The sequence below is a fragment of the Cynocephalus volans genome, chromosome 11 (genome assembly GCF_027409185.1).
Source record: "Cynocephalus volans isolate mCynVol1 chromosome 11, mCynVol1.pri, whole genome shotgun sequence".
Classification (NCBI taxonomy): Eukaryota; Metazoa; Chordata; class Mammalia; order Dermoptera; family Cynocephalidae; genus Cynocephalus; species Cynocephalus volans.
The window spans coordinates 56,360,583-56,383,993 of record NC_084470.1 but is presented as its reverse complement, the minus strand read 5'-3'; the positions used below and the strand labels follow the sequence as shown (position 1 = coordinate 56,383,993).

The following is a 23,411-nucleotide window of genomic DNA, read 5'->3' as shown; positions in this document are numbered from 1 at the left end:
ACTGAAGGAACAAGGGACAAATAAAAACGATGAATCCCCTCATCGTGAGATAATTTGAAAAATGTAAATGTATTTACTTTTAGTCTTTTATCAATGAGTTACTTCCAGGGCCACCTACTGCCACTCTCCAGGATGTCCATCTCACACTTCTCCTCAGCCTCTAACACTCGTGCCTCCACTCACAGCTGATGACTTCACTTCCTATTTAACTGTGAAAATAAAAGCCCTCCACATGCTCCCACTACATTTATACACCCACCTGCATCCACATATCTGTTTCCCTTCTACGATGGTGGATGAGCTGCCCATGCCAGGCCCTCAACTTGTACACTAGACCCCCAACCCTACAACACACTCAGAGACATCCACTCCAGCATGCACCTTCACCAATTTACCCCTTCACCAAATTCTTTCTCATCAGCATTTAGAAGTGTCCCTCCCTCAATTGAGGAGGAAGAACACAACCTCCTTCTGCAATAGTCATCACATTTAACCAACCAGCAGCATATCAGCCAGTTAAACCCTCTTGTTGAAAACATCTTCATTTGCTGCTGGGACACTACACTCACTGGTTAGTTTGCACCTTCCTCACTGGTCTTTGCTGGTTCATCTTAATTTCCCTAACTTCTAAATCTTGGTGTAATCATGTGACCCACCTTTTCAGCTCACTCACTTTGGTTCTGTCACTTCAGAAGTCTTTCATCCTCCCTGAAGCCTACTGTCTGTGGCTCTAACATTTTTTACTACCTAGAACCCCAACTCAGGTTGTCTTCTCTCTTTCTCCAGACCTTTTCTCTTCTCTATATACATTCCTTCCTTTGACAATCACATCCAGCTTCAAGGCTTTAAATACTATTATACCCTGAGGACTCTCAAATTTATGTCTCCATCAGGGACTTCTCCCCTGAACTCCAGTCTCATATATCTAACTGCCTTCCTGACATCTTTATCTGGATATCTATAAAAATCTCAGCTTAACATGTCCAAATGGAACTCCAGACACTCTTCTGCCTCCTTTCCACCTCCAGACTCTTACCCACCTCAGTGGATGGCTTCCTTCCACTTATTCTGGCCAACAACCTTAGAGTCATACTAAATTCCTCTCTTTCATACACCACACACAATCTGTCAGAAAATGCTATTAGCTCTGCCTTCAAAACTTACCTAAAATCTAACCATTTCTCACCACCATCACTGCTACCATCTTGGTCCTAGACATCATCACTTCTCACCTGGATGACTGTAACCAGGTTCCTTGTTCCTTGTATCCACGTGTGCTCATCTTTGGCCTATTCTCTACGCCACAGGCAGAGTGATCCTGTCTTATGCCAGTCTTCTACTCAAATCCCCCCAACAGCTTCTCATCACAGTTAAAGTAAAAGACATAGTCCTTCCCATGGCCTATAAGACCCTGAGTAATCTGGGCCCACCTACCTCCCAGAACACAGCTCCCACCCCTCTCTTTCTACTCTCTCTGCCCCAGTCATGCTCTTGCCATGGGGCCTTTGTATTTGCTGATCTCTCTGTATACATGTGAAACATGTGACTATATTTCTAGTCAATAATACATTACACAAAAGCTCATCTAAAGTATGTCCATATAGTTCTTTCACCAAGTAAATTTGATGAAAGCTGGAGTAATGACAATACCTATCAGGCCCACTTAAAATACAAAGCAGAATAAAATTACTATTGATAATAATAATAATAATAAATAAATAAAGCTTTAATGCTAAATGGGTAAACTGTTTCTAAAACTGCCTAGAAAAAAAAGTTCTATAATCTCACTTGATATTATTTGTCTAGTCACAATCTCATTTAAAAAAAACCAAAAAACAGTTGGCTCAAATCCTTACTACCTGAACACATTTGTTCTTATTTTATCCTTAGGAGAACTTGGAAAGCTCTACATGGAGGGGAGGGAGTGGGTGGAGAGGAATAAACAAAGAGTTTTTATCTGAAATCTTTCTGATTTTTATTCCCCCACAACTGTGGGAAATGTTTCCCCCACTACGTTTTTGCTTTTAAGTGTAACAAGCAAAATATTTTAATGAAATCATATTAATATAATGAATAAATAAATCATAGATTATTGTGTTAATAAGCTTCTCAGGGTACTTGATAGAAAGATGTCACCTCAGTTTCTGCAGGGCACAGTCCTGATTATAGGCACTCATCAGCATATATTGTGCTTATACTTCAAGAGCCACCTCACTTTGCTTCCCTATTTTTATTATGATGTTTAGGATATGTTTTTTAAATGAACCTACAATTAGATAATCATCACTCATTTTGCAATTGTACTATGATTTCCCCACCACTAAGCATTATTCTTTGTACTCCATCTATTTTCACTTTTCTGTCACTATTTCAACCAGTAAATAAAATTTTTAACCGTTATATTCCTCTCCAAGTTGCTGGTCACCCTAGTTCCTGAGTTTAACTTTTTTAATTACTAAGAAAGGTTTTCACTTAGCAGCCAGGTTCAAACTACTCTTGTGTAAGATGCAAGACAGCATCAAATAAAGGCAAAATACAGTATACTTATTCCTTCTCTTTAAATCACCAGCCCCAGGACTCATGAACAGAGAAAGAATAATTTGATCTGAGTAATTTATTCTTTTTTTTTTTAAATGGTCACTTACAATCAATATTCTAAGATTTTACATAAACGAGTTTGATTTTTTTATTAACAGCAATTTCTACTAATTCTGAAATATTCTGCTCATGCAATATTTGAGACAGTCTCTAAATCTACCTTATAATAAAATTTAAATAAAGACTGACAGACACTAAAGAGTAATATTATGCAAGGATACAGCCATGTAACACTGGAAGAGCAAACCGATGGACCTGAAATGGAGATATATATTTAGAATCAATATACTTTAAAAATAAATAAATAAAAAGCAGCATTACATTAAAGATACGTATACACAGGGAGGTAATATAGAAACATAACAAGATAGTAAGCTTATTTGTAACTTTTAATTTTAAAGATATTTTTCTAATGTAACATTAAGTGTGTGTTACAATCATTTAGGCTTAAATATTCACAGATTTTGGAACACTAATGAAACTACATGAAGTTTCAGAATGTTTACCTCCTTTTCAGTCCTTGCCTACAAAACTTCACTCCTCCAGGGAAAAGATATCCCATGCTAATTGTTTGCAGCTCAAACTACTTTTCCAAAAAAAGCATAGCAAATGACAAGAAATAAAGCAATTAGATAAATCTATTTAGCTAGATTCAATATACTATGTTTCCCTAGCTGAGTGTCCTTGTCTGTAGTTCACTTGTGTAAACAAAGGACAGAAGATGGTGGCAACTATGTATGTCTCTCCTGGGTGACTGAAGGGAGTCACATCACCATAGGAAGATAAATGTAGAGCTCTCCACTAAGCCTAGGGACTTAGCCCTGACCCCTCACTTCTCCATTATTCATCAACCAACACCCATTCAATCTCTTTTAGTTAGAGAAAGTAATGTATTTTTACTTAAGACTTCTATAGAAGTTCAGAGTAAAATAATTAGATGTCTTTAACATAGAATGATGTGAGAGAATAGACCTGATCAAAGTTTGTAAGTTATAAACAGTTAAATTAGAATTATTTATCAAAATCCTTGGTGATTAGGTAGTTGTTTTATAATTTGTATTCAATTAAAACTTGGACTATAAGAAATAAGCAGCACACATTACCTCTGGCTGAGCAGAAAGTTCTCTTAGAAGATGACCATTCCATACAAACCGCTGATCTGCCTAAGAGAAGTTTTGAAATTTAATAAAATATCTCCTGCTAAGTTGATTTTCTACAGAAGAAAACTACACCAATCAATGTCTCCCTCTGGTGGCTAGAAGCAGGTTTCTTTGACATGCTCTGAATAGAACACACCTCCCCGTCAAATCTGTCCCTCCTCCCTGTCAAATCTGTCCCTCCTCCAGGTATTCCTGCTCATTGCCTCAGGTCAGACAGAAACCTGGGAGTCCTCTCAGGGTCTTTCTTTCCCTTACATTTAACCAATCATCAAGTACTAAATCTCCTTCAAAAATCTATCCTCTTTTCTACATTTCTATTCCCACTATCCTTGACCAACAATGGACTCCATCCTAACTACTAAAACAGCTTCCCTTGCTTTAAGTTTTGGTGTTAGCCCTGCCTACTTGTTCCTCCATGATGCTGCCAGAGTTCTCTAGCATGCCCTGTCTCCTATCTGCTCCAAATTCTTCAATGACTGTCATTCTAAAGAACCAAATCTTTGCATGGCCTAACAAGTCCTGGAATCTAGCAGCCCCTACTTAACTCTGATCTCATTTCTGGCCACTCTGACTTTTGATCTATAAATACAGAAGAAGCCCCCACAACAATCTCTACTTAAATGGCTCAGTAGATTAACCAATTCTCTCCAGTCTCTTTATAAAGCATACCAACTGAACCACACTCCTCCCACTCCTACCCGTAAAGTCACAGGAAATGGCTCTTGCACTCGGCCATAATCAGCTGAATCTCACTTCCTGAGATTCAGGTGTGTGTTTCCAATTGGTTTGTGCCAGTCATACTTGTTATTCATCATTACATAATTTAACCAAATATTTTATAAATCCATGAAATATGACTAAAAATGAACCCGTTTCTATAAAGTTGAATAATTTGGAATATAACTTGATAAGAGGCAAGTTGCTAAAACAAAATTGCTGCTGAATTAGGAGTGGGAATGGCAACTAAAAAAGATTAGAGAAACACAGTAAAAATCTACAGGATTCTGCACTTATACAGACTGTTCTGTAAATGTCAAAGTCTATAAAAAGACTCAACCAAAAAGCCTTACTGATGTAATTTACCTATGAAAGACAATTTAGAATAACTAAAGGAATCAAAAATCAAAGAAAAGCCTGTGGCCCTACATAAAAGTACTAATCAGTCAATACAAAATTCTATGTTTTAAGTTAAAATGTTTAAATAATATGTTTCATTTATTACTTTTATGATTCCTTACGTTAACTTGAACTGACTTTTGATTAGCTGACAAAAATTTCCCATCCCATCCCAACAGATGAGATGGCTTTTTCAGCTTAGCCTAATATTGCTACCGCCTCTGCCTGGAACCCTCCCTCTCCCACTGTCACCTGACCAACAAGGCCTACTCATCATTAAGTCTCAGCTCCAAAGTTACCTTCCTTTGTAAAGTCATCCCTGACACTTCCAGGCAGAGTGAGACCCTCCTTTCTTCAGGATCCCACCATACTTTGGTACATGTCTCCATTCAGCAATCATGTCTTGTTTTGTCATTCCTTGGACTTTTGATTCCCCAGGAGACTGTAGGTTCCCACAAGGTAGAGGCCACGGCTTTTCATTCTGGGCCCCCAGTGGCTAGTACAGTGTTTGGCACATAGCAGGCATTTGAGAGACATTTGATAAACAAATGGAGAATGCAGCAACTGCTTTTAAAACCAACCTTCTCTTTGTAGTTAAAAGCCAAATGTCTTGATTGGTTAGCCTACATCTAAACTTACATAAAAGCCTACCTATAATTTTACTAGATTAGAGTATAAAATCTTGCCCCAAACAGCCAGTCATCTAAAATACTGAGGTTAAACTATATGAAATTATCGTTTTTATTGGTCAAAAAAGATTAATTACTAGCAATTTCATATGGTCCAACCTAATAGGTAACAAGTAGCAACCTGTTAAATTCCATCTGCCCCCTAAACACATCTAAGATTTTTTAATTTAAAAAAAAAAAAAAAAAAAAGCAGTAATTATCTGGGTTTCTGAAGAGCAGAAACTTTAAGTAGAGATCACTTGAGGCCTAGTTTTAAAGATACACTCATTTTTAAAAAAAAAAAAAAAAAGCAAAAACACCAAAAAACTTAAAGAGATATTTTCCAAGTTATTAAATCAATTGTTACTTATCTAGTTATGAAAATTATAAATAAATCAGTGCAGAAAGAATATCAACTGTTAGAACATTAATTTTATAAGCCTAATCATGTTGGTAATGGAACTAGTACACTAGGAACACTGAGAGCTAAGAAATTACAAATGAATGCAATGTAAGTTGGAAGATTTGACACCTGAGAGATAGCACTTGATAGCCTAGTAATATTTATGCAAAAATACAAATTCTAAATGGTTTTCCTCTAATTAACTATATGTGTGTTTCAACAAATTTATGAATATCTACATCAGTGGTTTTCAATCCTGTCTGTGTACATATACAAATTCCAGGGAATCAATTTAGAATTGTGATGTATATTTGAAATATGAAAGGCTTTCAAAGCCCCATGCATTATCCTAATACAGCCAGGATTGAGAAAAATCAATGTAAATTTTAATGGATAAAATAGAGACGTGTCCCTTTTAAAAAATACCTAAAAATAAATAAAAATAATAAAAATAACCAAAGATCAAGTTTACCCTCTCCAGGAGACTCATTTCTTGGAATTCTGGACTAGTATTAGACAGCCGCTGCAAAGTATGGGTCAAATCATATGTCGTTGAAAAGTAAAATCCATCCATACTCAGGACATGGTTTATCATTGCTAAGAAAGTTTTATTATCTTGTAACTGTAAACAAAGGGGAAAAATATCAGTATATGTTATAGTTGAAAAGGAATTTGTTGGCATGAGAAAAGAGTGAAAATAAAAACCCTTAAGTCTTGCCCTGTTAAATACCACTGACAGAAGGACTGGGCCAGAGAGGGGTACGCTCACCATTTCCCTGGGACCTACAACAGCTCCTAACACACAGAAGATGCTCAATAAATATTGTAGGGTAGTATTATATGACTTGATTGTGTAGGACTCCTTCCCTTTGGTATCCGTCACAATTTTTACTCTAATGGGCAGAAGAGTCGTTTTAACAAAACATCATCACCTTAGGTTATGATGTGCCAGACACTTTCCATAGATTCTCTTTAATTGTCACAACAACCCTGCTAGGTTGGCATAACTATCCTCATTTGACAAATGAAACACATAAAATCATGAAGGGCCCAGTAACACAGAGAATAAATAACAAACCAAGAACAATAAAACACAAATAATATTTTTAAAATATTTTTTATAGCTAGGTATAAAAATAGGTAGAGTGGTCTTACTCTCTAGGTTGCTTAAATAATTAGACTTAAAGAAATCCATCATTTTCTGTATTCTGCAACCCCCTGCTCCACGGTACTTCTTTGTGTTTTGCAATTAATAACTGCTTCCAGTTCTTACCTGAATATCAGTTAAGTGCAACATTGTCTTCTTATAAGAAAGGACATCAAAATCTGTTGCTTTCCAGATTACATGATTGAAAAATTCTCCTATTTTTGTCTTTTTGGTAATGACAATAAGATAATTACCTGCAAAAAGCAAAGCCAAACACACATAAATATAAAAAAGGCAACATGAAAGCCAAAAGTAACAGTCCTTATTGTTTAAATTTTAAAGGCTAGCAGAATGAGATTGTATTGAGCTACTCAGATAATGGCCCTGTTTTTTTTAAGCAATCTTACAATTTATGATTAGAAAGATCAGCATATTATTTTTTAAATTTTTTCTCAAAAAGATAAAAGCAAAATCTTTTGGTAACCAAGGAGTCATCTTAGCAGGTGGAAAGTGGAGACAGAAAATACTTCTCTTTCTCTCTGCTGTCACCCCCAAGGCATACAGAACACAGCTTAAAGCATCATAGGTCATGAGATCTGACCACTGCAGGTCGATGTCCATCTACACCACTGCTATGTCTTTTATGTTATTCTAAATGGTAGAGAATGAGCTGGGGCAGTATAACAGGTTACTGCAATATTACATGGGTGATGGTTACGAATCAAGGAGTCATCACAGTACCATACACAATACACCACTCCTGATCCTGGCCACCTCCTCCTTCCACAAATAAAACAGAGTAACTCTTTCTCCATAAATCAATTCTTAAGGTCTGTTCAATGATCTACCCACAAGTACTTCCCTGGACGTTTTCCTATGTACCTCTCTTTCCTAGAACTTGTCACATTGCACTGCAGTAATTTGCTACTTATATGTCTCTTTCACTAGACTGTGAACTGAAGGACAAAAGGGACTTTCATCTTTTATAACAAGCATCTAGCACAGTGCCTAAAATAAGAGGAATTCTAAAGAAAGTTCAATGAGGCTGGCCAGTTAGCTCAGCTGGTTAGAGCACGGCCTTATAACACTGAGGTAATGGGCTCAAATCCCCATACTATGGTCAGCCACCCTGAAAAAGCCAAAAAACAGTTCAATGAAATAAAGTTTAAGTAAACAAAAATCAGCTTCTTAATAACGCAGAACCAAGAAACATCCTCTAACACGCACTATGTCATATCACTATAGAATTGAAAGTGCAGAATACATTAATCCATCAATGCATTAAACTTTTTATTTAAATACTCTTGAAATATGAAAAATGTCTAGGTGACTGGAGATTTCAGCTATAGTTAAAATAAAACCAAATACTTAACCTTTTTTTGAAAAAAAAAAAAACCTCAGGATAATAAATTTAACCATTTGGGGGATATAACTCTTAGAAATTAACAACAAATATCTAAACTAGAAATTTATTCTCTAAACCATAATATGAAGTATGCCTACGCCTTCATCTTATACTCTAATATTGTCAATTTAATTATTTTCTTTGCCCATCTTAGCTTATTTTGTCTTACCTGCCACCAGATGAATTGTGCCCAGTATACCAAATATTGGTCTTGTGACAGCTGAAGGAGGAACATCTTTCTTGACTTTAAAAGGCGGGGGGGGAGAAAAATCATATAGTAAAAGCTGACCAATAGAAATGGAAATTTAGTTTGATTTCAATAGTTACTCAAACTAAAGTAATCTGTATGATTTGTTCTAAGAAAGCAATATTCCTTCATTAATGTTGGACCTCAATTTTGGCAGAACATAAAATTAAGATGTCCATGTTACATATAAAGGAAAGGACTCAGCCCATCTAGAATATGGTGCCAAAAGTAATATGCTTCGGCTTCCTCATTAGGTGAATCATGGGTTATTTCTACTGTCAATTTTTAACCAAATTTATTCCACTGCTTGTCAGAAACTAAGTACTCACCCCTTAAAGAGAATTAGAGAAAGTGAGCGTCTAAGACAAGATTTTAATCCTAACATTCAACTAACAGAATGCAAAAAAAGACGTGCCCATCTACATTTAAGAAAATGGGAATGGAGGCAAAGATCCACGGGAAGAAGGGGGAAGGAAAAGCCTCCTCCTTGTGTCTAACAGCAATTTATACAGGTATGCAGGGCGGCATCCTCATTAACCCTGATTTTATCAATAATGCCCTTATTAATAAAATAGTACCTTACATTATAAAAAACATTTTGTGGAACTCTAGCTTAGAAAACAACGTCAAAAAGGGAAGAGGGAGAGTCCCACAGTCAAATTTATTTTGCTGCATCCCAAACTCCTCTATTCCCTCTCCTGGAGAAAGAATCACAACTCACATTAGGAGAATAAAGGCTCTGAGAAGGCCTACAGTAAAAGGAAGCTGTTCCACTGTTTAATCCAAGGTTTCCTGAACCTATGGGGTTTAAAACTTTCCTTTCAGTTACAGCTTATTATCATCCTGAAACTCATTTGAGAAACACTGCTACAAACCCAAGCACTCGTTCTCAAAGGCAGTCATTACCGTAATTCTGTTATTCTGAATAATTAATTCTGAATAAAGTAATTCTGATTAAGGTCTAAAATTCACTTCTGTTTCTCTTAATAATTCAATTTACTTAGTAATGCTATGCCACAATTAACTAACAAGATAAATAGGAATGCTAGTAGTGAAAAGCTCAGAGAAAATTCTGAATATACTGAAATTATCTGATAAACTTAAATGTACTATTGATAGAGCTTTAAGTCACATTAATTGCAGCAATAAAACTGTGGTAATTCTGAGAATACACATTAGCTTTCCATGGAAGAAAAAAATTCCTCTTTCCGAGGCCATAGTTTGCATTCCTCATGGTAAAAAGAAACTAGCTGAGAAAATTGTCAGCGAGTCGGCCCCTCATCATCAATGACTTTGGGTCAAAGTATTTCATCACGTGTCTACTGATGACTGCTTGGTATCATCATCTTTACAGCCAAACTATTCACAACCTTTAGCTTTCAGTCTATTCAAATGGGGCTGCAATCTATACCTACAAATAAAATGTCACAGAAAGGTCAAAAATAACTGAAAATAAACCCATACTAAAGCTCTTATAAGACACTAGGATGTATCAATATGGCATAAAAAAAAGAAGTGTATTTAAACTTCAGAACTATATCAAAACTGGTTAAAACTAATCAGCTATCTTGAGAGAGCAGCCACCAAGCATCAGACAAATAGGGAATGCCACATTATCAAACTAAAACAGGGCTTTAATTCCATTTGATCAAAGGAAAATTATATATGATACTTACCACAAAAGCCAGATAACCAAGGAAATGGAAATTTAATAGCCATTCTTTTCTTTCTTTTTTTTTTTTAATTTACCATTTTAATTATCTTCAAGCGTACAAATCAGAGTCACTGAGTACATTCACATTGTTGTGCAACCATCACCAGTATACATCTCTGTAACTTTTTCATCATCCCAAACTGGAATTCTACATGCTTTAAACAGTAACTCTCCATTCCACTCTACCTGCAAGCCCCTGTTAACCACTATTTTACTTTCTGTCTCTCTATATTTGCCTACTTTTGGTGCCTCACACAATAGCCATACTTTTCTTACACTTTACTATCCCACTGAAAATATGTTTCATTTTGTCCACTGAAAAGATATTTACCGAATGTCTACTCTATCGTTATTCAAATATTATTTTTAAAGGAAAAAACAAATACAGAACTATCTCAAGGTGAACTGAAATTTTTAAATAAATGAAAAGTGGAATTCTAAATGAGATACCACATACTATATTAATTTGTCAGCAAAAATTTTTCACATTAATTTATTCAGAACAAGAGTGTTCCACACAATTGGAAAAAAAAAATGTTTTTCACAGCCCAGAGAAGTAAAACTAAAATATAACTGGGTAGGTAGATAAAGCTTAGAACATCTTTTGCCTGAAATGCTTAAAAGTTTTAGTCAGTAAAGTATATTCTATTTTTCATTTATTAAATTAGCCTCAAAATAAAAAAATAAAAATAAAAATAAAAAATAAAAAATAAATTAGCCTCACAGTCATGAAAAGTTTCAAAAGAATAATAAAAGAAGCTGGTAAAATTCCGTACACTTAAAACTGAAACAACTTTTTCACACTCAAATACCTTAATTCTTAGAGCTGGAAAGCAGCTTAGACATCTAAACCAAATACAAAGAAAGAAATCATTATATTTTTAAATACTTACAAACAATTAAGTGCTGCCTAAATTTTCCAAGATCATTTCTCTTTTTCATAAAAAGGAGATAGCATAAAATTAACGTATAAAAATTAAATAAGGTAGCAAGAATGAAAATTTTAATATGAAGGCACTCAGAGACCCACACACTGACATACCTCTGAGTAATTTATTTTAGTTATTGCAATTCACTTATAAAATCTTTCTCAGACACTTCTAAATCTGGCTATAAAATACCTGCGAGGTCTACGGCCATACCACCCTGAACGCGCCCGATCTCGTCTAAAATACCTGCGAGGGTAACCTCTGTGGACACACGGTCAATGGTAAGCACATCATCTGCTCCATCATCACAAGCTTCCACATAAAATTTTTCAGGTGTGATATGCCTAAGAAGAAATTTAAAAGCATAAATACCTAAACCAAATGAAATGAAAAATTCTAAAAAACTATTTACTGTAACAATTACAAAAGGGTTTAAATTCAACATTATTTTCCCAGCTTCTACAAAGATGAAGTTGTTAAGTTGCTGTCTTCATGAGTTCACTGCAACTCTTTTCCCTCTTATGACAGTACTTCAAAAAGTTTGTGGAATAATAGAATTAAAAGATAATACAAGTCCTTGCATGAACTTTTTGAAGTATCCTCTTATATTTAATGCAGACACAGTTTTTCTAAAACCATCGATTTGACTTATGAAACAAAATCATAATCAAATCTAATTTATTATATTCAACACCAGGCAGGAGGCAATGTAGCATAGCAAGAGCACAGTCCATAGAACTGCACTACCTGTGCTTGTGTGTCTAAAGTAACTAAGGCAAGTTACTCATCCTCTCTGTTCTTCCTATTTCTTCATCTGTAAAACAAGTATAATACCAGACTCACCACATAGCACTGTTGTGAGGATTAAATGAGCTAATCTTTGGTAAGCACTTAGAACTCCACTTGACACATAGTAAGCAAGATATAAGTATTAGCTAAAAATACTAGAAAATGCAATTTTAATAAAACAATTCTAGGAAATTGTTTAAAATAAATTATACTCAGGTGTTTTTGTTGTTGTTATTAGAAAAACCACAAAATGTATTCCTGACGAAAACTTCTCATTCTGCAAAATAAAAAAAATAAAAGGGGTAAAAGTAGGGTTGGGACAAACTACTCAAATTTTATGCAACTTTGTAACCAGAGTCTATCAAAAATAACAGTTGTTGGTTCCTTAAGAGATAACTTGGATAGTACAGGCAAGCAACTCAGCATGGTTACAGAATGACTCAGGAAATAAGAAAAATAAGCAGAAACAACAAAGTGAAAATGCAGACTTGCAGGCATTAAAATAATGCAGAATGAAGTAGAACATTAAGCCATTGATCAAGGCTGTTATTAAGGTAGGCACAGGGGGAAGTACAACCCTCCAGGGGCTGAGCAAGGCCGAGAAGGGCAGCTGAGTATAGGAACCTTTATTTTTTTCCAAAAATGCATCTGTATTGTTCATAAAACAGACTTAAAAGAATTTGTCTGTGCAGCAGCCAATCTGAGGGCTTTTTCCTTTCCTTTTTAATTCTACTTCCAGTATTCTGGGGAGTACCTTGCCTATGAAAAATCTTATGCAAACCCACACAAACATCACTGACATCATTTCCTATTTACCAATTGTGTATAAGCTATTTGGTGTTATAGAAACATATGCTGTAGTAAAACAAACCGTATCGATGATTTTTGACTATAAACTGAGTTGAATAATCAACTCAATTATCCAAATATAACTTTGTCCTTTTATAGTTCATCCGTAACTAACTTAATATCAGGCTAGTTTCGTTCATTTTGGGGTGTATGCTAAGAGAATGAAAATCAATATGAAGAAAAATACAAGAAGGCAAATCTGCTTCAAATATGGCAGTCTTCAATTCAAACTAAATATAATAGTTCATTCCTTTTTATTACTGAATAATATTCCATTGTGTGGACATGTCACAATTTGTTTATCCATTCACTTTTGATGGATATTCGGGTTGTTCCCAGTTTGGGATTACAATGAATAAAGGTTCTAGGGCTGTCTGGTTAGCTCAGTTGGTTAGAGCGCAGCCTCATAAACTCAAGGTCACCAATTCAGATCCCCATACCGGCCAGCCATAAAAATAAATAAATAAGGTCCTATGAACATTCTTGTACAAGTCTTAAGGCAGACATACGCATTCATTTATCTTCCACTTAGAAGTGAGACGGCTGGATCTTACCGTATATATATGTGTAATCTGGGCAGGGAGGGAGAAAAAGGAGGGATTACAGGCATAAGGAAACTTTTTGAGGTGATGGAGGTGTGCACTATCTTAATACTGGCGATGATTTCATAGGTGTAAAGATATGTCAAAATTTATCAGACTGTACATTTAAATATATGCTGTTTGTGGTATGTCAACTAAACTTGAATAAAGCAATTTTAAAAAACAAAGTAAGAGGTACTGAAACAAAATAAAAGAAATACAAAGTACTTCCAGACTATTTAGCTTTAAATTATTAAAAACAACAACAAAAAGACTACTTCAGTCTATCAGCATTGTATAATCATTACACAAGCACTAGGGACTAGGAGGTGGGTGGTAAAATACAGGGAAAGTTGAACCAGGAAGTTCAGTGGTTTGTTCAGGGACTCACTGATGGTAGGCATGTGGTTGGTATTCAAACCAAGTTTGCAAGAGTCTAAAACCTGTAATTTTTTCACCACACTATATTACTAGAACTTGAAGACATCACCCTTTGCCAGGATGGCACAGATAACTTTGTGTTCGAAATAGACCCTGGTCAGTCAAGAAAACACTGTTATTTATTCTTTGTTTAAGAAATAAATACAAGACTTGGTTTAATAAAATTTAAAAATTTTCCATCAAAAAAGATTTTTAAAAAGTTTTGTCACTTAGAAACCCAAACACTAGGTATGGAAACATTCAGTTGAGGGAAGGATCTCATTCCCTGCCACAGGCTCAGCTTTCTCTCCACTAAAATGAGACAACTGATAGGTAAGAATAAATGAGCGAACACATGCGATATGCCCAGCACTTAGACTCCATGACCTCAGACCACTAGGTTTTAATGCTGTTTTTACTCTTCTGCTGTCTTTAGTCTCCTAATAATTCATCAACACTGCTCCCTTGGCTCCATTTAGTTTTACATCTAAGACAAAGTTAACAGGTCTCTGACAAGGTGTGAGCAGGGCTACACAGTTTTGACCACACAATAAAGTCCATGGGATTTATTATATCCATTTTCTTCATACTGCTCAGAAGCCTACATTCTTCTAAGTTCAGAGCTGTATTTTGAGAGTTACTACAATTTATTTCTCCAGATAAATGGCGTTACTTCTTCAATAACTAATGTTATTATTAATATAAAAAGATGAGTATTCAACATACAATCTCAGAAATAAAATTCCTCCACTTTTTTATACAATGCATAAAAACACAAAGCTTAACACAAAGCTAAATAAATAAGCAGCCAATAGAGAAATGCATATAGCTTGTCCTCAATAGCTCACCCTTCTTATATTTAGCATTTAAACTTCTCACTTGGGCCTGGGGCATCGTGCTGGGGAACGGACCCCTCACCACAACCAGCTACACTGCCAACACCAAGGGTCATGCCAAAAACATCACCTCCATGTGGGTGGCCCACCACAGCCACCACAGTAACCACAGCTGCCGCAAAAGTGGCCAGATGTCAAAACCACCATGCAGATGGTCCGCCAGCCACTGGAGTGCAACGACACAAGAAGAGTCACTAGTAGAGACCAAAGAAAAGAACAGGATGCCTCTCTCCACAAAGCCCATTCCAGAGTGACAGAAGCAGCATCTGCTCTATAATTATATTGGGAGACCTGAACACACCTTTCCTCATTGGATAGATCATCTAGGCAACAAATCAACAGAGTAACTGTTAATCTTTCAGAGAGAGAAAAGAAATCTAGGGTTATCAGTAGTAGGAGGTCGGAGGGAGAAGGGGATGGGGAGAGATGGACAAGGGGCATAAAGAATAAGTATGATTTGTGACAATATACGTACTAATAATATTGATTTGATCAACGTATGTCAACAGAATCCCCAAAATATGTATTATCAATTATGTTTCAATAAAAATAAACTTCTCACTTGTAAAACTTCTATAATGAAAATAAATTATTTGAATGAAATCAATGAATTGAAAAGTCACACTCATTTCCATACACAAGTTTTTGTGTGTAACTTAATAGGTACATTTCAGTCAGTGACAAAGTATTTACTGTAAAAAGTCACACTCTCACACACACACTCACAGAAAAAAAAAAAAAAAACCCATTACAGGACTTAAAAAGTTTTTCCCAACCTGGCATTTAAAACTAATTTGGAAGGGTGTCGGAACAATGATAAATATATATACCTTAGATTAGGACTTCAAATTGTATACAAAAATAAATACAGATATACAACTAGTCCTTTACTAATTGTTACAGTCTTAATAATCACAGTCAAAGCTAATGACCTCACTACATGCTTAAGATCTTTAAAATTACAAAGTTAAAAAATGAATTTTCTTCTAAAAAGAAATACAATATATGACAATTCCAAGTCTGGATAGACACATTTGAAATGAGAAGATCAACAAATTAAAATTTTTAGGTACAATAAAATAAATTTCCAAGAATGAAAACTCTCCACATAATAAAATCTTGTTCTTCTTTCAGAAGACAGAATCTGGAGAGGTGCAGGTTGTGGGAAGATGTTAGCCACTGAAATGCAGGTCTAGAAAGGGAAAAGTGCTTGGCAGTGGACTAATTATCTCAGTAACTACAGAATCTAATTGTCTATGAAGTGAGAGCCAATAAATTAAGCAAAATTCAGCAAGTGAATGCTAAAAATCTTCAAGAACTAGAAGGAAAAGGTAGTAATGATTTGGGGCAGGGCCTGTGAGGAAATGGCGGCAAATGGGGGGTAAAGCAGTGAGACTCACTTAAAGGGGGGTGTGAAGCAGCTCGAAGTTTGTATGACGAGCAATAAGATCCCCATCCAAACCCACAGTGTCAAGGCACCTGCCGTCCCTGACTCTGGGATTTAGAATGGTTTGACAAGACAGTCTCTGGACTCCAGGTACAGCTGAGGACCAGGGTGAGAGAGCCAAGTGGAGTTAGGTCTGCTTGCAAATTGGTAAAACCATCCAATTGTCTTCCTCTGCCAGGCTCCTGGAATGGTGGCAGCCAAGCCTATATCATCTCACTCCCCCAACATCCATAGGAGCTTTGAAGACTGTCTCTGAAGAAACTGATTGGCCCAAGAAGAAAATACTTGAAACTGCCTATATTTAGGGGCCCCCAATGAAAGATCTGAGTTCTTGCACAATCACGGTACATTAAGAACCACTAACTGATAAGTTCCAACCCACAAACAGATCTTTCAATCAGTTTTTTTAGTGCCTCATTCTTAAAAGATGGAATGACAACCAAGGATCACTGGATATTTGAGAAAAGGTTCCACAGGAGAGACAGAGACCAAAACAAACAGAAAAATAATTTTGGGTAAATAAAGTATGCTGAGAACAGAATATAACTTCAAAACACATTTATAACCGATAGCCTCAGAGAAGACACTGCATTTACGAAACAAGAACAGGGTGTTACAAAAAAAAAAAAAGAGAGAGCATGAAGAATGTGTTCTTGGACTGGTAGCATAAATAATAATTTGAAAATTTAACAGAAGGGTTGGAAGATAAAGAATTTTCCTTGAAAACAGAATGAAAAGAGCTGCAAAACAGGAAAGCACGAAGGAAGGAAGGAAGGAAGGGAGGGAGGGAGGGAAAAAAAAGGAAAGAAAGGCATGATCCAAGATGTTCAGCATCCATTTAGCAGGAATTCCAGAAGAATACACAATAGAAAAAAAAAAGAAAGAAAGAAAAGAAAGAAAGACACTATCAAAGAAATAGAGCAAAAAAAAAAAAAAAATCTCAGACCACAGGACAAATTTCCAGACTGAAAAGACTCATCAAATAAAAGGGGAACACACAGACATGCATAGGCACAGTAAGCATAAAATTTCAAAACACCATACAGAGATAATTCTAAAGTTTTCAGGAAAATAAAATAAAATAAAATAAAGAGAAAGCACTGAAGTATTCAACGGCCACAATATTGGATTTTTCAATAGCAACACAAAAGCAAGGTCTTTAAAATTCTGAAGGGTAATAATTACCAATCGAGAATTCTATACCTAGCCACACTTAACAAACAAGTGTGAGGGCAGAATGAAAACATTTTCAAATACATGATGTCTCAAAAGATGCCTCTCTTTCTTTCACTCTTTCTTAGAAAGAAGGAAGAGTGTTTTCCACCAAAATGAAGAAGTAAATCAAGAGTTAGACTTGGAATCCAAAACAAGAGAGAAGTGAAAGGAATTCTCATGATGATGCTCATGCTGAAGAGAGGTCCCAAGACAATAGCAATGCAACAGGCCTAAAGAATAACCAGCCCAGATTAAAGCAGGAGGAGAGTAGGCTTCCAGAATTAAGTCTCAGAGAAAAAAATAAATTGATAGTTACCTGACATATTTGAGAGCTTTATTGCTGTCAGAGAGATTAAAGATTAATTAGCAATAGGTACAAATAACAAAGAAAATAAAAAGAACGAAGGCATTTTTAAATTCCAGGGAAGACAAAATATCTTTATAAAAAAATGTAATTATGATATACTATGTGGTTTCATTTGAACCACATCTACATAACCATAGCACTATGAACACTGAATATCTTACTATAACTACATTGAGAAAAGAGGAAAAGAGGGAGGTATAAAAGCTAAATCTTCACCTTCTGGAGTAGGAAGTCATCACACAACTAAAACAAAAAAAAAGTCAGAAAACAGCACTATGAACATGTTGTTTAGAAATAAAGAGCAAAATACCAGAAGTTGCTTTAACAGTTAAAAGTAGATGCCTCTCCAACAGTGGGAACTGGAAGTGCAGAAGAGTGCACTCTGTTGTTGTAAGCATAGTATACTGTTTACTTTTAAACCACATACATGTATGAGATTGAAATAAAAATTAAGTTCAAAAAAAGTATTAAAATAATGAAATACAAAAATGAAGTAATTATGGATCAAGGGAGAAAGTTCCAGCTTAAAAGCCCTGAGGCCTTTGCTTGAACTTACCTCTCAGAGATGCTGGTGGAATCTAAGTTGTTGGTGCTGCCACCAGACTATTCAGATAATGTCACCGAACATGATCTCTCTAGGCTTAAGAACCGAAGCCATGAAGATATGAATAGTGATTGCAAGCTAATCCACATGCCTAAGGACAGTAACTGTAATGACTAAGAATCCCACTAATCATAACAGCAGGTGTCATCCCAATCAGACACCTACTTATGTCTTTGCTGTCCTCCTCTTCTCCTTTCCCTCTTTTCACTTCCCACCACTCTTTAATTGGCCTTAATATTGATCTGAAGTATATCTGTTTTATGTAGTAAATTTTATTCTGTAAGTTTTATGCTCCACAGTCTTCACTTCAAAAGGTAGTGAAATCAACTTCAATTCTCTAGTCAAAAACAATTGAGTATACATTCAGTTGTATAATTTTTGATGGTGTATATGGTTTTATTGTTTTGTTTTGTTTTTAATCTTCACCAAACAGGCCACCAAGTCTCTGCAAATCAGGACTCTTAGCTTTTTCAATTCTCCTTGGTATTTCTCACACAAGAAGACAGCAGAAGTACAATCAATTTTCTTAGAAAATATAGCATGGTTAGTCAGCAAATACCTATATTGTTTTTCTTTATACATATAGTCTTTAGCTAATGTTTTCTTTGGCTCAGTGACAGAGTAAAGAGAATTTTAAACACAGCTTTTCTTTCTCCCAGCTAAGAAAAGATCTTGACGGGTAAAGTTTTAAACTGGGTTTGAAGAGAAAGAGGGAACAGTGTGTTCTCTGACTGGAATTTTACAAAGTGTCACTGAAGCCATGTTCCACCTGGAGTTTTTCAAAATTAACCAGAATCAATAGGTTATACTGAGTTCTGAAGGTAATAAATACATAAAACCAAGACAAAAAACTCAATGATAATCAAAAATTTAGGAAAAAATCCTCTCCCTACTGCAAAAAGAATGGCTCTCAATTAGTGCATGTTCTTCATTTCCAAAAAACTCACATTTATTTTAGGAAATAGAGTGTAGAAGTTAAGGCAAAAAAAATACCATCCAAGAAGATTATTTGGTCATTAACCATGCTGTTGATAACAGAGTGCCATGGTTCAAAGTCATGCAGTTGTATTATCCATAGTTTTAGTTACCCACGGGCAACCACAGTCTGAAAATAGGTAAGTACATACAATACCCTATTTTGAGAGAGAGAGACACCACATTCAAAGAACTTTTATTATAGTATATTACTACAATGTTCTATTTTATTATTGTTAATCTCTTACTGTGACGAACTTACAAACTAAACTTTATCATAGGTATGTATGCATAGGAAAAAACATAAAGTTCAGTACTATACACGGTTTCAGGCACCCACTGGGGGTCTTGGAACATGTTTCCCTGAGGATAAGTGGGGACTAGTGTACTGTACACTAAAAAGAGCTCTGTTCCTATACAAATAACTGTTGAGGTGATCAGAATCCAATTAACTATTAAGTCTACCTGAACAAGACTACTACTAAGTTTCTTTTAAGACAAGGGTATTCAATATCTACACAGAGTTCTGGTTTCTGGTTTCTGGTAAGATGACACATATTATGGAAGATATAACAAAATAGCATAATGCTTAAATAATAATTGCTTCCTATTTTGACTGCCTTCATTCAGTTGACTGTTGTGATTTTAAGGATTACTGCCCAAGTCTGGAATAAAAAAGAAAAAGAAATCATAGAGGAATAAAAGTTAAATTCAACAAAGGCAATTTTGGCTGTTATACTTAATACAAATGCATGTAATCTTACAGCCATCTGGGATTCAATAGCTCTTCAGAGCACTTTTTAAAAATTACCTTGTTAAATTTTAAGATAACTAATATACTTAATTATAATATAAACACCAGACATTTTTATTTTCTTTCAGTGTTGGCATTATGATTTGCTAGTGTCAGAAAACATACTCTTATCCCCCATGTAACATTCACATCTATTTCAGGCAACAACTGACCTCTTCAAAATTCTGACAAACAACAATAAGTAACATTGACACACTTCAAATATATTACTACTAGACAACCACAAACCTATTAAAATGGCTGTTATCAAGAAGGGGGGAAAAAGCAGCAAATATTGGTGAGGATGTGGAAAGACTGTAACCCTGCTGCATTGCTGCTGAGAATGTAAAGTGGTATAGCCTCTATGAGAACAGTATGGCAATTTCTCAAAAAACTAAAACTAAAATTACCATATGATCCAGCAACTCCCCATTGGGTATGTACTCAAATTAATTGAAATCAGGGTCTCAAAGAGATACCTGTACACCCAAGTTCATAGCAGCATTATTTATAGCCAAAAACATGGAAGCAACCTAAATGTCTATCAACAGATGTATGGATAAACAAAATGTTATATATATCTATATATATAGATATATAGATATATATAACAGAATATTATTCAGACTTAAAAAGGAAGAAATTCTGACACATGATACAACATGGATAAACGTTGAGGACATTATGCTAATGAAATAAACCAGTCACAAACAAATACTATATCATTCCATTTATATGAGGCACCTAGAATAGTCAAATTCAGAGACAGAAAGCAGAACAGTTATTGCCTGGGGCTGTGGGGATAGAGAAATAGGAAGTCGTTTAATAAATGGTAAAGAGTTTAAGTTTTGCAAGCTGATAAAAGAGTTCTGGAGAGGGATGGTGGCAATGGTTACACAATAATGTGAATGTATTTAATGCCACTGAACTATACACTTAAAAATGATTAAGGGGCAGCCCCCGCGGGACCTGGGCCAGGCGAGTCCCTGCCCCCTAGAGGCCTGAACTGACGACCCCAAGGTGACCCCAAGGCAGCAGCTCCAACCAGGCAGCCCCCGTGAGATCCAGGCCAGGCCCTGAGGCACAGCTCCCATTCGCAGCTCCCGTGGGATCCAGGCCAGGCGAGTCCCTGCTCCCTCGAGGCCCGAACCAATGATCCCCAGACCTCAAGGCAGCAAGAGGCAGCTGAGTGACAGCAAAACTCCTGCCACTGCTGCAGACACCAGGGTGGAACAAGTGGATCGTGAAAGCCTCTGCCATAATGACTAAACACCAATGGAGAGATACTAGAAATATGAAAAACCAAGAAAGTACACCACCACCAAAGGAATATAACAGCTCTCAAATTCTAGATCCTATAGAACAGGAAGTGCATCAAATGACTGACAAGGAATAAAGAAACTAAATGAGATACAAGAAGACTCAGTTAGACAACACAACGAAATGAGAAAAAGTATACAGGACCTGAAAGAGGAAATGTACAAAGAAATCAGTGCTCTGAAAAAGAATGTAGCAGAGCTTGAGGAGCTGAAGGATTCATTCAACGAAATAAAAACATAACAGAGAGCTTAACCAGCAGGCTAGAACAAGCAGAAGAGAGAATTTCTGACCTTGAAGATGGCCTGTTCAAAATAACACAGGCAGACAAACAAAAAAAGAAAAAGGAATTTAAAAAATTGAAGAAAATCTAAGAGAGATAACAGACAACCTTAAGCACTCAAACATCCGAATTATGGGTATTCCAGAAAGGGACTAAAAAGGAAATGGCATTAAAAACATATTCAATGTCATAATAGTAGAAAACTTCCCAGGTACAGGGAGAGATACAGATCTTCATATTCAGGAAGCTCAAAGATCCTCAAACATATTCAATCCAAAAAGGTCCTCTCCGAGACATGTTATAGTCAAACTGGAAAAACTCAGACAAAAAGAGAATCCTAAAAGCTGCAAGAGAGAAGTGTCAAGTCACCTATAAGGGAGCCCCTATCAGACTAACATCAGACTTTTCATCAGAAACCCTAAAAGCCAGAAGAGAATGGGATGATATATTCAAAACACTAAAAGACAAAAATTGCCAGCCAAGAATATTTTACCCAGCAAGGCTATCCTTCCAAACGAAGATCAAATAGTATTTTTCCCAGACAAACAAAAACTGTGGGAGTTCACTACCACACAACCAGCCTTACGAGAAATTCTCAAGGGAGTACTGGCTCTGGTACCTGAAAAACAACCATCACTACCATGAATACTCAAGAAAGAACAAAACCCACCAGCAAAATAAAAATGCTAACAATAGAGAGAGAGAGAAAAAAAAAGTTTATCTACCACCCCAAGAAACCATCAAACATAGAAGACAAACAGTAAATCAGAAAAAAAGGAACAAAATATATTTAATACATCCAAACAAAAATCAATAAAATGCCAGGAGTAAATCAGCACCTTTCAATAATAACTCAATGTAAAAGGATTGAATTCCCCACTCAAAAGACAGACTGACTGATTGGATTAAAAAGATGGACCCAACAATATGCAGCCTTCAAGAGAATCACCTCACCTGTAAAGACACACATCAAAAGATATACCAAGCAAATAGAAATGAAAAATGAGCTGGAATAGGCATTCTTATATCAGATAAAATAGACTTTAAACCAAAAACCATTAAAAAAAGATAAGCAAGGCCACTATATAATGATAAAAGGATCTATTCAACAAGAGGACAATCATAAATATATATGCACCCAACATCAGAGCAGCCAGATTTATAAAGCAAAACCTATTAGACCTAAAGAGACAGACATACCATTACAGTAGGGGAACTGAACACCCCATTCTCTATATTGAACAGATCATCATCTAGGCAAAAAATCAATGAGAAAAACAAGATCTAAACAACACTTTAGACCAACTGGACTAGGCAGATATCTACAGAACATTTCATCCAACAACCTCAGAATATTCATTCTTCTCATCAACACATAGAATACTCTCCAGGATAGACCATGTTAGGGCACAAATCAAGTCTCAACAAATTCAAAAAAACTGGAATTATTCCATGTATTTTTTCAGACCACAATGGATTAAAACTGGA

General features: G+C 35.7%; 1 protein-coding gene across 2 annotated transcripts in view; it reads right to left on the bottom strand.

The window, feature by feature from the left end:
• SACM1L (SAC1 like phosphatidylinositide phosphatase) overlaps positions 1-23,411 on the bottom strand; it is a 70,547-nt gene that overhangs the window by 30,932 nt on the left and 16,204 nt on the right. The window contains exons 2-7 of one of the 2 annotated variants that reach the window (XM_063114524.1): positions 11,634-11,731; positions 8,667-8,741; positions 7,219-7,346; positions 6,418-6,567; positions 3,702-3,761; positions 2,820-2,853 (exon numbers count right to left, since the gene is read on the bottom strand). In XM_063114524.1, coding sequence (XP_062970594.1) covers positions 2,820-2,853; positions 3,702-3,761; positions 6,418-6,567; positions 7,219-7,346; positions 8,667-8,741; positions 11,634-11,731 — 545 coding nt within the window. Of the gene's footprint in view, positions 1-2,819; positions 2,854-3,701; positions 3,762-6,417; positions 6,568-7,218; positions 7,347-8,666; positions 8,742-11,633; positions 11,732-23,411 lie in introns of those variants that run through there. The other variant, XM_063114525.1, reaches the window with a different exon arrangement.